Here is a 17,637-nt window from a genome sequence, read left to right as displayed (position 1 = left end):
AGTACTATGGATAGTATAGATATATAACCAGCCGCTATAGTTAAACTTGTATAGCATATCATGCTATGTAAAATCTGATCATTCTATCTATAACCCTCAAATGTATATATGTACGTGTCTTTATAATTTCTTGTCTATATGTGTGATGATTTCATCTCGCCACTCCCTTTACTCAGAGCCAGACCCCGGCCTGGAAAAGTGTGTGGGAATTCTTAGTGGATACATCAACAAGCTCCGATCTTTCATGAGAAGGTTCCACCAGCAGCCATTTTTTCCTGTGCAGGTCCAGCATGCTGAGAGAGGAAACGGAGTGTGGGAGGACATGTCTGTGGAGGTACGCTGGGCATGGGAGAATCATGGCCTTAGCTCTTCTCTTGTGTTCGCTAACCTTCTCTTGTCTAATCAGGAATTATTAACGTGCCTGATTGCACATTCCCTAGCTCCTCTTAATTCATTATTGCTCCCCTATTTTTTAGGATATAATTTCTGATGCCATCCTATCAAACTGTATTCCTGAGGCTCAGTCATTCCTACGTGCAAAGGGTCATCATTCCTTCAGCCTACCATGGATGAAGCAAGAAGGCCTGAAGATGGTGTTTAAGTGCCTAATGGAGAATCAGGTGACAGAGGCCTGCCAACTCCTGCAGAACATGGTCAGTAATAGGCAATTATATCCATAACTTGTATATAATATGAATATACTGTATATCAAAATCAGTTAGCCAATCGGGAGAGAGAGGAGGTGGGGCCAAATGGCAGCTCCCTGTCTGAATGGACACACAGAGCTGCAGTTCAGCTCGGGTGCCCCTATAGCAAACTGCTTGCTGTGGGGGCACTCTACAGGAGGGAGGGGCTAGGAGCAGGGAAGAGGGACCCAAGAAGAGGAAGATCCAGGCTGCCCTGTGCAAAACTAACTGCACAGGGCAGGTAAGTATAACACGTTTGTTATTTAAAAAAAAAAAAAACAAGACTTTACAATCACTTGAAGGTAAAAAAACCTTCTTTGTGCTGCAGCCCCCCCCCCTCAATACTTACATGAGCCTCATCGCGATCCAGCGATGTGCATGAGAGCCTTGGCTCTCCAGGGGCTCTCCCTTCTCATTGGCTGAGACAGCAGCGGGATCTATTAGCTCCCACTGCTGTCAATTACAGCCAGTGAGTCAATGAGAAGAAAGAGGGGGACAGGGCCAAGCCGCAGCTCTGTGTTTGAATGGATACGCAGAGCAGCGGCTTCTCTGGGGGCACTCAGCAGAAGTGAGGAGCCAGGAGCACCAGTGGGGGCCCTAGAAGAGAGGGATCGGGGCTGCTCTGTGCAAAACCAACTGCACAGAGCAACTATGAGATGTGCTACATGGATATAAAAGTATGTAGACGTACCGGCATCCTAAAGTTCATAATCATTGGAGAAAATTGGTTGAGGCACTGAGGACTTTCATGGTACTGCAAAGACTCACAAATCCATAATTTATGTAAAAAATATATATTTATTGATTTATACACATGTTAAAGAAATCACCCATAGAAAGGGGGAATATAGACAACACATATAGTGGTGAATTAATCCACAAATGGCACCTAGCCCATTGAAAATGAACTAAACCAAAAGATTAGAATATTGAAAAGTCTTCTAGGATCAATTCGAATATTAATGTGGTTCGTCATAGAAAGGGACCAGTGGTTCACCTCCAATTATACTCTACAAGTTTCGCAGCAAATCCGCTTCATCAGCAGTGCTATTCAGGAGCAATTGATCTATAAGAAAATACACATAGTAAATAACACATATGTAGCACTGGTTGGTTTTTAACACTTTTGGATTCCCCTGGGTTACCCGTAGCAACTGCATGCAGAAATCTTAACTCTTTATGTTAAGGAGGGGGGGGGGGTCCCCTCCTGCTCCTTGGAATGACAGCCGAGCGGCTTCTCAGCCACATTGGTTGTCATTACAAAACTGCCGACCATCGGCTATGGACGCTGGTACTGGGGTGATGCCTCTAGCTGCAGCCATCACCCCGGTACAAGCACTTTCCCGAAAAATATCGGCAATATCGGTAAATCAAAAGCCGATTCCGATATATCGGGGAAAGTGCAGATCAGCCCCCGATATATCGGTGTTGCCGATAATCGGTTGATCTCTACTTTTAAGTGCAGAGGAGGGGTTTGGGGTCTTTTAGACCCCCAGATCCCTCCATAAGAGTACCTGTCAAAAATGAAAAAAAATAAAAAAAAATTTTAATGTACGAATATATCGGCCGATACCGATATGCGATGACCAAAATATTGGTATGGGCAATAAAAAAAAATGATATTGGTCGATCACTACGACACATATAATATAATTCCACCAGTATAAACGATTAACTAACTCTTACACCATCTCATAGAAATACAAGTATTTATGTATTTCTATGAGATGGTGTAAGAGTTAGTTGAATTTGTCAAGCAAAATATATGTAGTCCACCAGATGCTCCACCCAGCATGATCTGCTGGCAAGTACCAATTGTGGAATGAAGAGTCCAAAAAAAACGGACGCGTTTCGAGGGATGTCCCCTCTTTCTCAGAGCTGAATTTGAAGTGCAGGTAGCTAATCTTTATATAATGTGTATGATCCAATAAAGTCCCATGTGACCTTTTGGTTTAAACCCCTCCCTTCAGTGGGCGGGCTCACAAAATCAAATTACATGGGTGGATAAATACATGAATGAACACTCACAATGAGGGCCATGCATCACAAAAATATATATAAAAAGTCTGTATGGAAGAGACAAGTATTTGGCTGTGAACCTTTAGTCTTCATTCACATATTGGTGTCCTGGATCGCAGGCAGAATCACTGCGATTCTGCCCGCAATCCCGAATCATTGCAAATCGCTGGACGCCAGTGTGATTCCTGTGACTTCCAATGGCACCCCAAACTCGGCACGATTTTGCAGCGATTGTCGCCCGATGAATCGCGGTAAAAGCAGAAGGATCGCTCCAAAAAAATAACTTATTTTGGGCGACAGGTGTCCCGCGATTCTGTTTGCGCGATTTTACCGCGATTCGTTGGGCAACAATTGCGTCAAAATCACTCCACGTTTGGGGTGCCATTGCAAGTCACAGGAATCGCAGGGGCGTCCTGAGATTTGCTATTATTCGGGATCGCGGGCAGAAACGCGGCGAATATGCTCACTGTCCGGGGCGCCAATATGTGAATGGAGCCTCAAGTATCATGCACGGTGTATCATAATGTGTATATACATATACAGTATCTCGCAAAGTAAGTACCCCCCTCACATTTTTGTAAATATTTTATTCTATCTTTTCATGTGACAACACTGAAGAAATGACACTTTGCTACAATGTAAAGTAGTGAGTGTACAGCTTGTATAACAGTGTAAATTTGCTGTCCCCTCAAAATAACTCAACACACAGCCATTAATGTCTAAACCACTGGCAACAAAAGTGAGTACACCCCTAAGTGAAAATGTCCAAATTGGGCCCAATTAGCCATTTTCCCTACCCGGTGTCATGTAACTCGTTAGTGTTACAAGGTCTCAGGTGGGAATAGGGAGCAGGTGTGTTAATTTGGTGTTATTGCTCTCACTTTCTCATACTGGTCACTGGAAGTTCAACATGGCACCTCATGGCAAAGAACTCTCTGAGGATCTGAAAATAAGAATTGCTGCTCTACATAAAGATGGACTAGGCAATAAGAAGATTCTATATATTCTATAAGAAGGTCTATGATAACGCCCAAGTGGGAGGGCGAAATGCGTCGACGTGTTTCCGGTACAGCACCTATGATTCGTCACTTCCGGTTCACTTCCTGGCTGGCCGTGGAACGCACGCCGATAGCGGCATTCCCGGAAGCATCTGCAGAGTGTCTCGCATTATACCACACTACGTTTGTGAGTATGTTTTTGTGGCTTATATAATTAAAATAAATTTAAACGGGCTTCACTATCCCTGGTCTTTTTCTTTGGCATTTATTATTTGGAGCCATTCAGGACCATCATTTATCAAGATTATCCATCTAGCCCCTCTACTGTTAAGAAGATTTGGTGCATACTAGCATCCACTTATACACAGGCTTTCTTGACCCTAGTCAGGGTCCATTCGTTCTGGTGAGTAGGGTTCCTGGAGGGGTCACAGTCACCTGGAGCACGAATGTTTTATGTCTGCACTGGAGCACCTTGCACCTTATTGATTTATCACCTATTTGGACACTGTATTGGAATATGTTTTGTTGATTTAACTTTTTGGACACTTATTTATTATATGCAGATCTATTTATAATTCCTTTGGGACACATTTGCATTTAATTTGTCAACTTTGTTTATAGTTAATTTAGTATATCTTTATGCAAGCGCTGTGTTAATTTGGTTATATATAAGAAGATTGCCAAGACCCTGAAACTGAGCTGCAGCATGGTGGCCAAGACCATCCAGCGGTTTAACAGGACAGGTTCCACTCAGAACAGACCTCGCCATGGTAGACCAAAGAAGTTGAGTGCACGTGCTCAGCGTCATATCCAGAGGTTGTCTTTGGGAAATAGACGTATGAGTGCTGCCAGCATTGCTGCAGAGGTTGAAGGGATGGGGGGGTCAGCCTGTCAGTGCTCAGACCATACGCCGCACACTGCATCAAATTGGTCTGCATGGCTGTCATCCCAGAAGGAAGCCTCTTTTTTGATGCACAAGAAAGCCCACAAACAGTTTGCTGAAGACAAGCAGACTAAGGACATGGATGACTGGAACCATCTCCTGTGGTCTGATGAGACCAAGATAAACTTATTTGGTTAAGATGGTGTCAAGCGTGTGTGGTGGCAACCAGGTGAGGAGTACAAAGACAAGTGTGTCTTGCCTACAGTCAAGCATGGTGGTGGGAGTGTCATGGTCTGGGGCTGCATGAGTGCTGCCGGCACCGGGGAGCTACAGTTCATTGAGGGAACCATGAATGCCAACATGTACTGTGACATACTGAAGCAGAGCATGATCCCCTCCCTTCAGAGACTGGGCCGCAGGGCAGTATTTCAACATGATAACGACCCCAAACACACCTCCAAGATGACCTCCAAGCTGAGGGTAAAGGTGAAGCACTGGCCAAGCATGTCTCCAGGGGGGGCGTGTCCAAGATGGCGACTTGAACAGACGTGCCTGCTGTGAGCTCCGAGAGCATTCTATCCTGGCGGTGATCCGTAGCCTGATTCTACTCACCTGTACCCCGTTCCGGCGTTCTGCATGCCCTACAGGTCCTCCGGAAGGTCCCAGAGGGGGAAGAAGCTCCACTTTCCTCCTTCTACAGCCTCACCCGAGATCGTTGATCCCGCGCGGACTAGGCCGCAGCCCGCTCTGTGCTCTACCAGCATGGCCACGCAGACGGACCCGAGTGAGGGGGCTGCTGCTAATCCCCCTGGCATCCCGGAGGTGATGGCGGCCATCGTGTCCTGTCAAACTGCCCTCACCACCAAAATCGAGGAGGTTCAGCTGGATGTGGGCTTGCTGAGACAGGACTTTGACAAAATCCGCTCCCGTCTTACCGTGGTGGAACAGCGTGTAGGCCCTGTCGAGGACACTCTTGCTGCACACTCTGCCTCCCTCCGGGTCCTCCATTCCCGGGTTCGGGCCCTGGAATATCGTGCTGAGGATGCCGAAAACCGCAATAGGCGCAACAACCTCCGGATCGTTGGCCTCCCGGAGGGTGCGGAGGGTAAGGACCCAACGTTGTTCGTGGAAGACCTGCTGAAGTCCCTCTTCCCTGCAGCCCGCTATTCCCCGCACTATACTGTGGAGCGGGCTCATCGGGTCCCCCCGCGCCCGGGTCCGGAGGGTGCCCCCCCTCGCACGCTGATCCTTCGGCTTCTCAATTTCCGGGACCGGGATGAGACCCTGCGGGCGGCCCGGGTCGCGGGCTCCTTGTCGTTCCAAAATGCCAGGCTGATGATTTTCCCTGACTATATGGTCGAGACGCAGAAGCAGCGCGGCTCCTTTGATGCTGTGAAGGCGGCTCTCCGTGCCCGAGGAATCAAGTATGCCATGCTGTTTCCCGCCAAGCTGAGGGTGGTCGATGGCGAGACCACCCGCTTCTTTGTGGATCCGAAGGACGCCTCGGACTGGCTGGATCAGCTGCCCCCCCGGGGGTGAGTACTGCTTCGGGCGTGGGAATGCCTCCCTGGAAGTGACTGCCCTGCCTGTCTTGTGCTGTCCTTGTTCTGCTGAGGTCCTGAGTTCTCACCCCTTGTGCCTGGCGGCCTATCCTGCTGGTCTTTCCTGGACCTGGGGCATGGACTAGCTCCGAGGATTATTGGGACTGTTCCCTGTTCAGCGATGCTGCGTTACTATCCTCCTGTTTTGCATGTACTTATTTTTTTATCTGCTCTTCCCCCCTGTTTGTTGGGGTGCAGGATGTCACTAGACACCCCCCTTTTTTTTTTTTGTTTGTTTGCTCTCGGATGCGACATGCAGCTGCACTGACTCGGTACCTGTTGTGCCTTACACAGCTGTGCTACCCTGGTGCCCGTTGGCCCTTGGTTACACGCCACTTCTTTGACTGGTTGATTGTTGGGGTTTGGGGTTCCGTGCCTGCCTCTGGGATGGGGTCGGGCGGGGTGGGGGGGGGGAGATCCCAGCCGTTGCTGGTTTTTACTGTTTTTTTTGCTTTGTCTAATGTTGTTGCTCTTTATTTACATTGCTGTGTGGCTGCCTGGTGGGGTGGGGGGGAATTTGATTTGTGTGCCCCTTCTGGCGCGGGTGGCGGGGTGGTGGGCGCCCGCCCGCATGGTGCTATTTCTCTTGTATCTCTATGGCTAAGGTTGACGTGATATCTTGGAATGTGCGGGGGTTGAATTCGGCTGTTAAACGTTCGCTGGTGTTTAATTTCCTACGCCGATTCGCCCCTCACATTTGTGTGTTACAGGAGACGCACCTGCTGAGCTCTCGTGTTTTGAGCCTGAAGCGGGCCTGGGTGGGCGCCCACTACCATGCTACGTACTCTAACTACGCCAGGGGGGTCAGTATCTTGGTTCACAGGTCATTGCCGTTCCACTTGCTGGAGGTCCGGACCGATCCGGCTGGCCGCTATGTGCTACTGCACGCCACTATATACTCTGTACCATTTGTTATTGTGGGATTATATCTGCCTCCCCCCGTTGACCCCGCATTTCTGTACACGCTTATGCAGCTTGTCATTTCTTATGATGTGTCTAATGTGCTCTTGTTGGGGGACTTTAATCTGTCCCCCACTCCTGATCTGGACCGCCTCCACCCTCCTTCTACCTGGTCTGACGCCCTGGCCCGCTGGATGTCCATGTTTTCCTTGGTGGACGTCTGGCGGTGCTTTCACCCGTCGGATAGGGAATATACCTGTCACTCGGCCTCCCACCGGACCATGTCTCGTATTGACCTGGCCCTGGCCTCCACCGAGGTGTTGAGAATGGTTACATCTGCCTCTATCTTGCCTAGGGGCATATCCGACCATGCCCCCCTATTGCTCTCACTTCGGGTGGCGGATGGGAGGTTGGGTGGGCGTTGGAGGCTGTCCAGGTACTGGATCATGGAGCCCTCGATCTTGGCGGCGTTGCCGGCTGCACTGTCTCAATTCTGGTCGAGTAATGAGGGCCACCCTAATCCTCTGATACTGTGGGATGCCTTCAAAGCGTGGTTGCGGGGGGTGTATATGACTCAAATCGCTATGGCCCGTAGGAGTTCTGTGCAGTCTCTGGAGCGGCTGGAGGCGGCCCTCCGTTCCGCGGAGGGTGCCTACGTGGCCTCTCCGGATGCTGCTCACTATGCATCCTTCCAGTGCGCACTTCGTGATCTGGCGGTGTGCAGGATTGCTGCCACTGAGAAGTCGCTTCTCTCGACAGCTCAACGCATTTTTGAATATGGTGATAAGAACGGGCGCCTTCTTGCTTGGCTGTCGAGGGAACAGGCTCCGGTCACGCACATTGGTCGGATTCGCCTGTCATCGGGGGTTTTACTGACTGACCTGGGCGACATCAATGATAGTTTTAGTGACTACTACCGTGCTCTGTACGCCTCTAGGGTGGCTTATGGCGCTGAGGAGTTGGATAGCTTTCTTGACGGTATTGCGCTCCCTGAGCTGGACGCTGCTGCTAGGACTAGGTTGGATGGCCCCATTACGCTGGAGGAAGTTCAGGTTGCTCTGACTAAGATGCAGTCCGGTAAGGCTCCGGGCCCTGATGGCATTCCGATTGAGTTTTTCTCCTGTTTTCAGGAGCAGCTGGCCCCCCGTGTGGTGAAACTGCTGGCCAGGTTTGCGGACCTGGATGCCTTGCCGGACTCTTTCTCTGAGGCCCTCATTGTGCTTATACTTAAGCCTGGTAAGGACCCTGAAGACTGTGCCTCCTATCGCCCCATCTCCCTGCTGAATGCAGATGCCAAGCTCCTGGCCAAAATCTTGGCTCTTCGTTTGGCATCGGTCATTGAGGATATTGTCCATGTGGACCAGACCGGTTTTATGCCGGGGAAGGGGACGGACATTAACCTTCGGCGCCTTTTCCTTAATCTCTCTGCTTCACATCTTAATCCGGGACAAAGGGTGGTGGCCTCTCTCGACGCGGAGAAGGCTTTCGATTCGGTCGAGTGGCCTTACCTATGGCGCGTTCTGCGTCGCTTTGGGTTTGGCCCCAAGTTCCTGAGTTGGCTGCGGTTGCTCTACCGTCGACCCATGGCCCGTGTTCGTACCAATGGTGATGTCTCGGGGGCCTTCCCGCTGAGCAGGGGGACGAGGCAGGGGTGCCCTCTCTCGCCGGGGCTGTTTGCCCTGGCGCTGGAGCCCTTGGCTACCCTGCTCCGTTCCTCAAGGGAGGTGTGCGGATGGCGAATTGGTCCCCTGGAGGAGAAGGTGTCGCTGTACGCCGACGACACCCTACTGTATTTGGCAGATGCGTCCTCCTCTCTGCGGGCGGCCCTGGATATTTTTGAGTCTTTTGGGAGGTTCTCGGGGATACGGATAAATTGGAGTAAATCTGTTTTGTTTCCCCTGGACCCGGACGCCCGAGCCCTGGCTGCCCCCTCCCCCTTGCAGTGGGTGAACGAATTTAAATATTTGGGTATCTGGGTTTCTGGGGACCCGGGGGCATACGTCCCACGTAATGTGACCCCTGTCCTGGAGCGGTTGCGGGCGCGATGCGCTGGGTGGGCCTCCCTGCCCCTTAACCTTCTGGGTCGTATCAACATCATTAAAATGATTTTTTTGCCTAAATTCCTCTACGTTTTTCGCAACTCCCCGGCCTGGCTCCCCGCCGCTTTTTTTCGTGATCTAGACAGCTGTATCGGCGCGTTTTTATGGGCCGGAGCTCACCCCCGGTTGGCGCGTTCTACCCTGCAGCTCCCGGTGGACTCGGGAGGACTGGCCTTGCCGCACTTTAAATTTTATTTTTGGGCGGCTGTGTTAGTTACCGTCCACTGGTGGTTTGCCGGCTCTCGTTCTAACGCTGCGACGTGTCTGGAGGCGGCTTGCCTGGGCTCCTTAGCTGACCTCGGCAACCTGCCCTACAGGGGCGCGGGTGCGTACCCCCCTCTTCCCCTCCCCACTATGACTACGCTGCGGGTCTGGCGGGTGGCCAGGGCACGGTTTCTCCAACCTAACACCTGGTCCCCTTATTAGCCCCTATGGGGCAATCCGTCGCTCCCTCATCTGCGGATGCTTCCTGACCCGCAGGTGTGGGGCCGGTGTGGTATACAGCGCTTGAGGGACATCATGCCTGTGGGCGAGCTACGCTCGCTCCGGGACCTTAAGGGGTCCTTTGCCTTGCCCCGCTGGATAGGCTTTCGTTATCTCCAGTTGCGCCATGCGGTCAGTGCTCAGTTCCCGGTCACCCCTGTCATACAGACTGATCGTCTGGAGGATGTGCTGGCACAGGCGGACCTCCCTAAGCCCCTTTCTGCCCTATACGCTACCCTGCTTGTTGTTGACTCCCCTGCGTTGGAGCGTCTTTGGCAGAAGTGGTCTTTGGACATCCCCGACTTGGATAGGGAGGACTGGGAGGACTGCTTGGGGAATGGTTCCAGACTGGTCATTGCCTCCAGGGACAAGCTTATTCAAGTCAAGTTCCTGCACAGGGTCTATTATACTCCTCAGCGACTGCACAGAATGTTTCCTGCGAGGCCGGCAGATTGTCCTAAATGTTTTACTGCAGAGGGTTCGTACTTCCACATGTTCTGGGCATGCCCACGGGTGGCGGAGTTCTGGGGGGCGGTGTTCGAGGTCATGAACACCCGTCTTCACCTCTCGGTCACGTGCGCCCCGGAGCTGGCGCTCTTGGGCATCCCCGATCAGGTTAGGCGCAATAAGTATTCCCGTTTACTGATTTCTCTATTGCTGTATTATGCTAAGAAGGAGATTGTCCTTCGGTGGGTCTCCCCCTCCCCTCCCACGCTGGCTGCGTGGGAGGCCCTGGTGCATGGGGCTCTCCCAATGTATAAGCTCACCTACATTAATAGGAATTGTCCCCATAAATACGAGAAGGTTTGGCAGCCTTGGATAGATGGCACGGGTTGATCCTCTGTTCTGTTTGATGCTATCTGTCTGTGTTCCATTTGTTTTTCCTTTCTTTTTTGTTCTTTTTTAGTGGACTTGCATCTAGCCCCACCATGCCTTTTACCGTGTTCTTACTGTTGGATCCCCCACTGTATAGGTTTTGTTGCCTTCGGCACATCTGTTTTTTTCCCCTGTGGTCTGATGATGTACAGCAGCTACACATGTAATGTATGTTGGATATTGTCGTGTGTTTTTTTTTTTCAATAAAGAGCAACCTTGTTTGTAAAAAAAAAAAAGCATGTCTCCAGACCTAAACCCTATTGAGCATCTGTGGGGCATCCTCAAACAGAAGGTGGAGGAGTGCAAGGTCTCTAACATCCACCAGCTCTGTGATGTCATCATGGAGGAGGGGAAGAGGACTCCAGTGGCAACCTGTGAAGCTCTGGTGAACTCCATGCCCAAGAGGGTTAAGGCAGTGCTGGAAAATAATGGCGGCCACACAAAATATTGACACTTTGGGCCCAATTTGGACATTGTCACTTAGGGGTGTACTCACTTTTGTTGCCAGCGGTTTAGACATTAATGGCTGTGTGTTGAGTTATTTTGAGGGGACAGCAAATTTACACTGTTATACAAGCTGTACACTCACTACTTTACATCGTAGCAAAGTGTCATTTCTTCAGTGTTGTCACATGAAAAGATAGAATAAAATATTTACAAAAATGTGAGGGGTGTACTCACTTTTGTGAGATTCTGTATAATTTGTGTACAGTGTTGCATGACTACCAGTTAAAACAGCGCAGGCTGCATAGTAAAAAATGGCCTGGTCATGAAGGGGATAAAATCTTCTGGAGGTCAAATATTCAAAGTGGTTGTAAACTGCTAGAGATTTTTATTTTGGGGGGGGGGGGGGGACCTGTGGGGTAAAGCCATTATGTGCTAGTATGCATTGCATGCTAGTACATTATGTTAAACTTACCTAAAATCTAAGCCCTCCCACGTGGAAAAGTCAGCGCTGCAGGCGCCTCCATGTGAGGGGTTTAACATTTTGTGAGATACTGTGTATATATATATGTGTGTGTGTGTGTATATATATATATATATATATATATATATATATATATATAATTTGTCTTCTATGGCCACAGGTGTGCATTACATTACATTGAAAGCTGTGCTGTCTGACTCATTCTAGACGTTGATTTCTCTTCCAGGGATATTCTGTGTGGGAGGAGCTGCGCCGTATCTGTATGTACACATCTAATCTTGCCGTTCGGGATCTGCTGGTGGGTAATTTGTATTTTCCTATAAAACTTGTTTCCTCCTCGCCACTCTCTGACCTTCATCTCTTCCTGTTTGTAGGTAAACCTGCTGCAGGAAAAGGGACTCTTTTCAGAAGAGGAGCAAGAAAGGATCCGTACCGTGTACCAGATAGAAAAGCTGTGCAATGATTCGCAGAGGCCTGCAGGAGAAAGCCGGACTTATCCCACGTAATGTCATTTGTGCATTATTTACTCTCCCTGCTGTGAAAAGATGTGATGGAAAAACCAATGCGATATCTGTGGCTTTTTTTGCAGGCCTCCTTGGAAAACTGGCGATCTAACTCCAGCAGAACAGGCGCTGCAAAATGCATTAAACTCTGTAAAAGATGAACCGATCGTTCTGCTTCTTCAATGGGCCCAGGACTGGGACTCAGAGACTCGAGAATCAATCTTATTGCCCTGGAGGATCAATGAAGGTGAACGGCTATATCAGAGTTCCCCAACCTGAGGGGCATATCTACAGGGGTCGCAATTGGGACCCTGTCCCATGCTCCAGGGGTCTTGTGTGGCCCAGGGTTCCCCAACCTGAGGGGCCTAACTACAGGGGTCGCAATTGGGACCCTGTCCCATGCTCCAGGGGACTTGTGTGGCCCAGGGTTCCCCAACCTGAGGGGCCTAACTACAGGGGTCGCAATTGGGACCCTGTCCCATGCTCCAGGGGACTTGTGTGGCCCAGGGTTCCCCAACCTGAAGGGCGTAACTACAGGGGTCGCAGTTGGGACCCTGTCCCATGCTCCAGGGGACTCCTGTGCCTCCCCCCCTGTACACCTAGATAGGAGGGACAGCATATAGAGAAACTGATCTTCTCTATTCCCCCCCCCTGCAGCTGCTGAAAGCCTGTTTCTTCTCCTCTCCCTTCCGCAGGCATTCAGTAGATGCAGGGGGAAAATAGAGGGGAAAGTTTTCTTTACATGCTACCCCTCCTATCCAGGGCCTGCTGCCCCCCTGTGTTCTCTCTTGTCCCCTCCCCTATTCTTCCCACAGTGCTGCTGACTTTCCCACTCCCCTCTCCTGCCGGCTGCTGCAGGGGATATGTTGGGATAGAGTGGGGAAGGGGGCCTGTTAATATGTCCTTTACAGGCCCCTTTATTTTCTGAATGGACAGAGTCAGTGATCGGTACCGTTCGTTTTTGTGGTCATTCATAACTGAAGCATAGTAAACTGTTTACTACGCTTCATTTTGTGTTATGTGAATGAGCGGGAAGCTCTGTACAGAGCTATTCCTATCCAATTATTCTGTCCAGCTGAGACTGCAGAGATAGAGATTGAGAGCTGTGTCCTCAATCTCCTTTCTCTGTCTCAAAGGTGAAACATCAAAGGTCTGTCAAGATCCCTGATATTTCACCAAAGCCCACCCAACAGCGCCCCTAAAAAAACTGGTAAAAATTTTTAAAAATACAATTAAAAAATACAAAAACTACTGACACCAGTGGAGGAACTACCAGGGTGGCAGAGGTCACACTTGCGACGGGGCCCTGGCGTTCCACCACCAGGCTATAAGGGAAAGGTCCTGGCTGAGGGTCAGGGGGGCCCTTTATGGTTTCTTGCAGAGGGTTTCTGAAGGTTCTAGTTCAGCATCTATCCTAACTAGTTTTAAAAATGTTGCCTTTCTACGCTTAACACCTATGCTGACCAACCTGTGTAAAAAAGATGCATATACTTACCTATTTTCAGTCTGCTCCGGTCCGGTCACTTGATCCAGCTCCCCTGTGTCATTCAGCGGTGGCTGCAGAGGAGAGGAGGGACCGCTGACAATGGATTTGCCATGGGAGCCTATGGGTGACGATACCTCTAGAGATTAAAAATTTCCGGAAATTTTGAAGCCATGAGAAATAAATGTTTTTTCCCAGGAAAAAAAATTTTTGGGGAAAATTTGAATGAAATTCAATGTGGAGTAGTTTTACAAATTGAAATAATTTTGATTGTCACATGTCATTGTATCTATAAATTAAGGGATTGTGCATTTTTGGAAGGCCGTGGTTTGTAACACTTCCTTACCTGAAGATGCTGCTAGTAAAGAAACACTTTGTGATGATCCAGAAGCAGCAGAAAGAGTGTTTCTGAAATGAGAACTCTGGAGGGAAAAGCTCCTTACACTTTCATTCTGGTCCTTATTTTATTCTGTAGAATATTTTTATTGTCTTTAGGGCACCTCTGGAATTCCAGAATGTGTTGTCATCCTTGTAGCATTTGGAAAAGAATATTTCTTCTCACAATATTTTCAAATTGCTGCTTTGCTCTCATCAGAAATTGCATTATGGAAATGTTTCCACAATCGAGATCAGGGATATGAAAACTGTGGTCCTCCAGATGTTGTAGAACTACAAGTCCCATGAGGCATAGCAAGACTGACAGCCACAAGCATAACACTCAGAGGCAGAGGCATGATGGGACTTGTAGTTTTGCAACAGCTGGAGGGCCATAGATTGCATATCTCTACTCTGGATGTTGGTCTCACCAGTTTACTGAGAGGAGGAAAAGAAAAAATTTACTGAGCAGACTATACAGAAACATAATGCAGTGATGGTGGAGAACGTTAATAGGAATAATTTAACGGTTAAAAAAATAAACTCCTTCATCAGGCAAACTTACCCTCTCACCTGTCAATTAGGTCCTGACCTCTCAGGCCCTATCATCTACTGTATCCCAACAATTGCCCAACTATAGGAGGTACAAGATGGAGCCCACAAGCCAACTAAACTGGAGCCTTTTCCAGCACTGCCCCCTAGTGGCAGAAATGCACATTGCTCTTGAGCACTGAATTGAAAAGTACAGTGTTACTTGAATTGTATTCAAGGGTTTGCTTGTCTCCAGCTGAGCCTGAGAGAACTTAGACAACATCTCAGAAATCCTTTATTAAAGCGGAGTTCCACTCTTAAAATACACTTTGCCCCATCTGCTTGCTCTGTGTCACCTGAAAAATAAATGGATAATCACAATTTTTTTTTTCTTTACTTACCTTGTTTTAGAAGAAAATATACTTACCTTACTTCCTCTTCCTCCCTCTGCGTCCGACGCCGTCACTTCCTTCTTGCAAAAACAGCTTCTGGGCATGCCCAGAAACTGTGTAGGAATGACGCGCATGCACCGGACATGACGAGCAGGGCCGGTGCTGGCGCATTCTGGGACGAAGAGGACCCTAAAGAGGATCTCGCTGGCTTCAGCTGCCCACACCTGAGATGGCAGCGCTGGACAAGACATTTTCAAGGTAAATATTTCTTCTAAAAGGTAAGTGCGACCCGGGACAGTTCAGAGGCTATCCATTATGGAATGTACTAGCCCTGACTGTCCCGGGGGTATTTTTATCTAAATTTTTTTTTTCAGGTGGAACTCCGCTTTAAGGTCTATTATAAAGTTTGAATACCATGTCATGGATAAATTATTTTATCTTTGTAAAAGTGTAAAAGAACATATTCCGCACTTTTTTTCAATTTTTCTGGAAAAAAAACAAAAAGCGGTGTTGGAAAAAAATGTTTTTTTCCCAATATTTCAGTTTTTTTCCAGACCTTCTCATCTTCAGTCACCATTCCCAGCCACTGTTGAGCACTCTCCCCTGCAGCTGTCACTGACACACAAGGATCACCTGACCGGACTGGAGCTTTTGTGCATATATATTAAAGACATTATAAATACTTTTTTTTTTTTTTTATATATTTTTTAACCGGTTGCCGACCACCCGCCGCCTTTTTACTGCGGCAGGGTGGCTCTCCTGCGCAAACCAAAGTGGACCTACATCGGTCACGCACAGACAGCTAGGGGGCGAGCGCGCTCCCGCCCCATTTGGTAGTGGGGAGGCCGGTACACGGGTCAGGCGGCTCCGATTGCCGCCTGACACCCGCGATCGCTCCCCGCTGAGAGAGAAGGACGGTCGGCTGTTGTAAACACAGCTGGCCGTTCTTCTCCCTGGAAGGATCACAAAGCCCCCTGTGATCCTTCTATATAGGATCACAGGTCTCTATGGTCATTTCACAAGCCACGCCCCCCCACAGTTAGAATCACTCCCCTAGGCTCATATTTAACCCATTGATCACCCACAGGGTTAACCCCTTCCCTGCCAGTGTCATTATTACAGTGACAGTGCATATTTTTAGCACTGATTACTGTAGTAATGTCACTGGTCCCCCCAAAAGTGTCAAAAATGTCAGTTAGGGGTCTGATCTGTCCGCAGTTCCGCTAAAAATCGCTGCTCGCCACTATTACTAGTAAAAAAACAATAAAAAGGACATAAATCTTTCCCGTAGTTAGTAGATGTGATAACATTTGCGCAAACCAATCAAAATACACTTATTGCGATTTTTGTTTTTTACCAAAAATATGTAGGAGAAAACAAATTGGCCTAAAATGTTAAAAAACTTTGATTTTTTTAATTTTTTTTTGAGAATGTTATATAGCAGAATGTGAAAAATATTGTTTTTTTTCAGAATTGTCGCTATTTTTTTGTTTATAGCGCAAAAAATAAAAATCGCACAGGTGATCAAATACCACCAAAAGAAAGCTCTATTTGTGGGAAAAAAAAGGACATCAATTTTATTTAGATACAGCGTCATACGACCGCGCAATTGTCCATTAAATTAACGCAGTGCCGAATCGCAAAATATGGCCTAATCATTAAGGGGGAAAATCTTCCGGTCCAGAAGGGGTTAATTATTCATATTCTTTAAAGTAAATATGTACTTGGTAAAATGTGCAGTATGCCAATGCTGACTTTCCTCTAAAAATGCTGATTTGCTTTCCTGTCTCCATATTCATTTTGAGCATGTAAAGACCGGGTTAGGTCAGGGTAAAGTCAGAACTCCTGGTCTGCATAGTTTTTCCAGGTTCATAACTCTGAATAATCCAGAGGATCAGCATGATCGCCACACAGCGACCATTTTCAAAAGAAATGTTCAGCAGTTCATACAGGTTTCCTATAATACAGCTCATTATGATCTGTAAAGATTTTAAAGAGGAGCTCTATTCATATGTGTGAAAGTTAACCACTTAAGCCCCAGCCCTATTTCGGACACTTTTTGTTCACACGTTAAAACCAGTATTTTTTCCTTGAAAACTACTTAGAACCCCCAAACATTATATATATTATTTTAGCAAAGACTCTGGAGAATAAAATGTCGGTCATTGCAATAATTTTTGTCACGCGGTATTTGCGCAGCGGTCTTTAAAGTGCCATTTTTTTGGAAAAATTTTGAAAAATCACATTTCACTGCATTTAAAAAATACTAAACAGTAAAGTTAGCCCATTTTTTTGTATATTGTGAAAGAACATGTCACGCCGAGTAAATGGATACCCAACATGTTACGGTTTAAAATTGCATCCCCCCGTGGGATGGCGACAAACTACGGTCAATAGAGATCTCAATCTGCGACGCTTTAAATTTATTTAACGGTTACCAGTTTAGAGTTAGAGTGTAGCTCTTTTTTTAAAATTATTGCTCACGCTCTGGCGATCGCGGCAATACCTCACATGTGTGGTTTGAACAGCGATTTCATTTGCGGCTCGACTTGCGTATACGTTTTTTTTGTGCGCAAGCTAACGGTGACGGGGGCGGCTAAATTTTATTTTTTTTTTTTCCCATTTATTTTATTTATTTTTTTAACTTTATTACAGTTTAAAAAAATAAAATAAAATATGATCACTTTTATTGCTGTCACAAGCAATGTAAACATCCCTTGTGACAGCAATATGTAGTGACAGGTACACTTTATGGAGGGATCGAGGGTCTAAAAGACCCCAAACCCCTCCACTACACTTCCCTGTATGCAAAACGCCAAAAACGGCGTTTTTGCATACAGCCGATTTTAAAATTTGCCGCCTTTTGCAGCACAGTAACCC

General features: G+C 47.8%; 1 protein-coding gene across 1 annotated transcript in view; it reads left to right on the top strand.

Moving 5' to 3' along the window:
• Positions 1–17,637, top strand: part of SPG11 (SPG11 vesicle trafficking associated, spatacsin) — a 196,148-nt gene that overhangs the window by 51,411 nt on the left and 127,100 nt on the right. The window contains exons 10-14 of the mRNA XM_082252993.1: positions 177–334; positions 477–653; positions 11,700–11,771; positions 11,848–11,975; positions 12,063–12,223. Of these exons, the coding sequence (XP_082109119.1) occupies positions 177–334; positions 477–653; positions 11,700–11,771; positions 11,848–11,975; positions 12,063–12,223 (696 nt within the window). The remainder of the gene's footprint in view (positions 1–176; positions 335–476; positions 654–11,699; positions 11,772–11,847; positions 11,976–12,062; positions 12,224–17,637) is intronic.

This window comes from Pelophylax lessonae, assembly GCF_965119305.1.
Source record: "Pelophylax lessonae genome assembly, chromosome: 4".
Classification (NCBI taxonomy): Eukaryota; Metazoa; Chordata; class Amphibia; order Anura; family Ranidae; genus Pelophylax; species Pelophylax lessonae.
The sequence above is the reverse complement of the archived record's forward strand: the minus strand, read 5'-3'. Positions and strand labels throughout refer to the sequence as shown.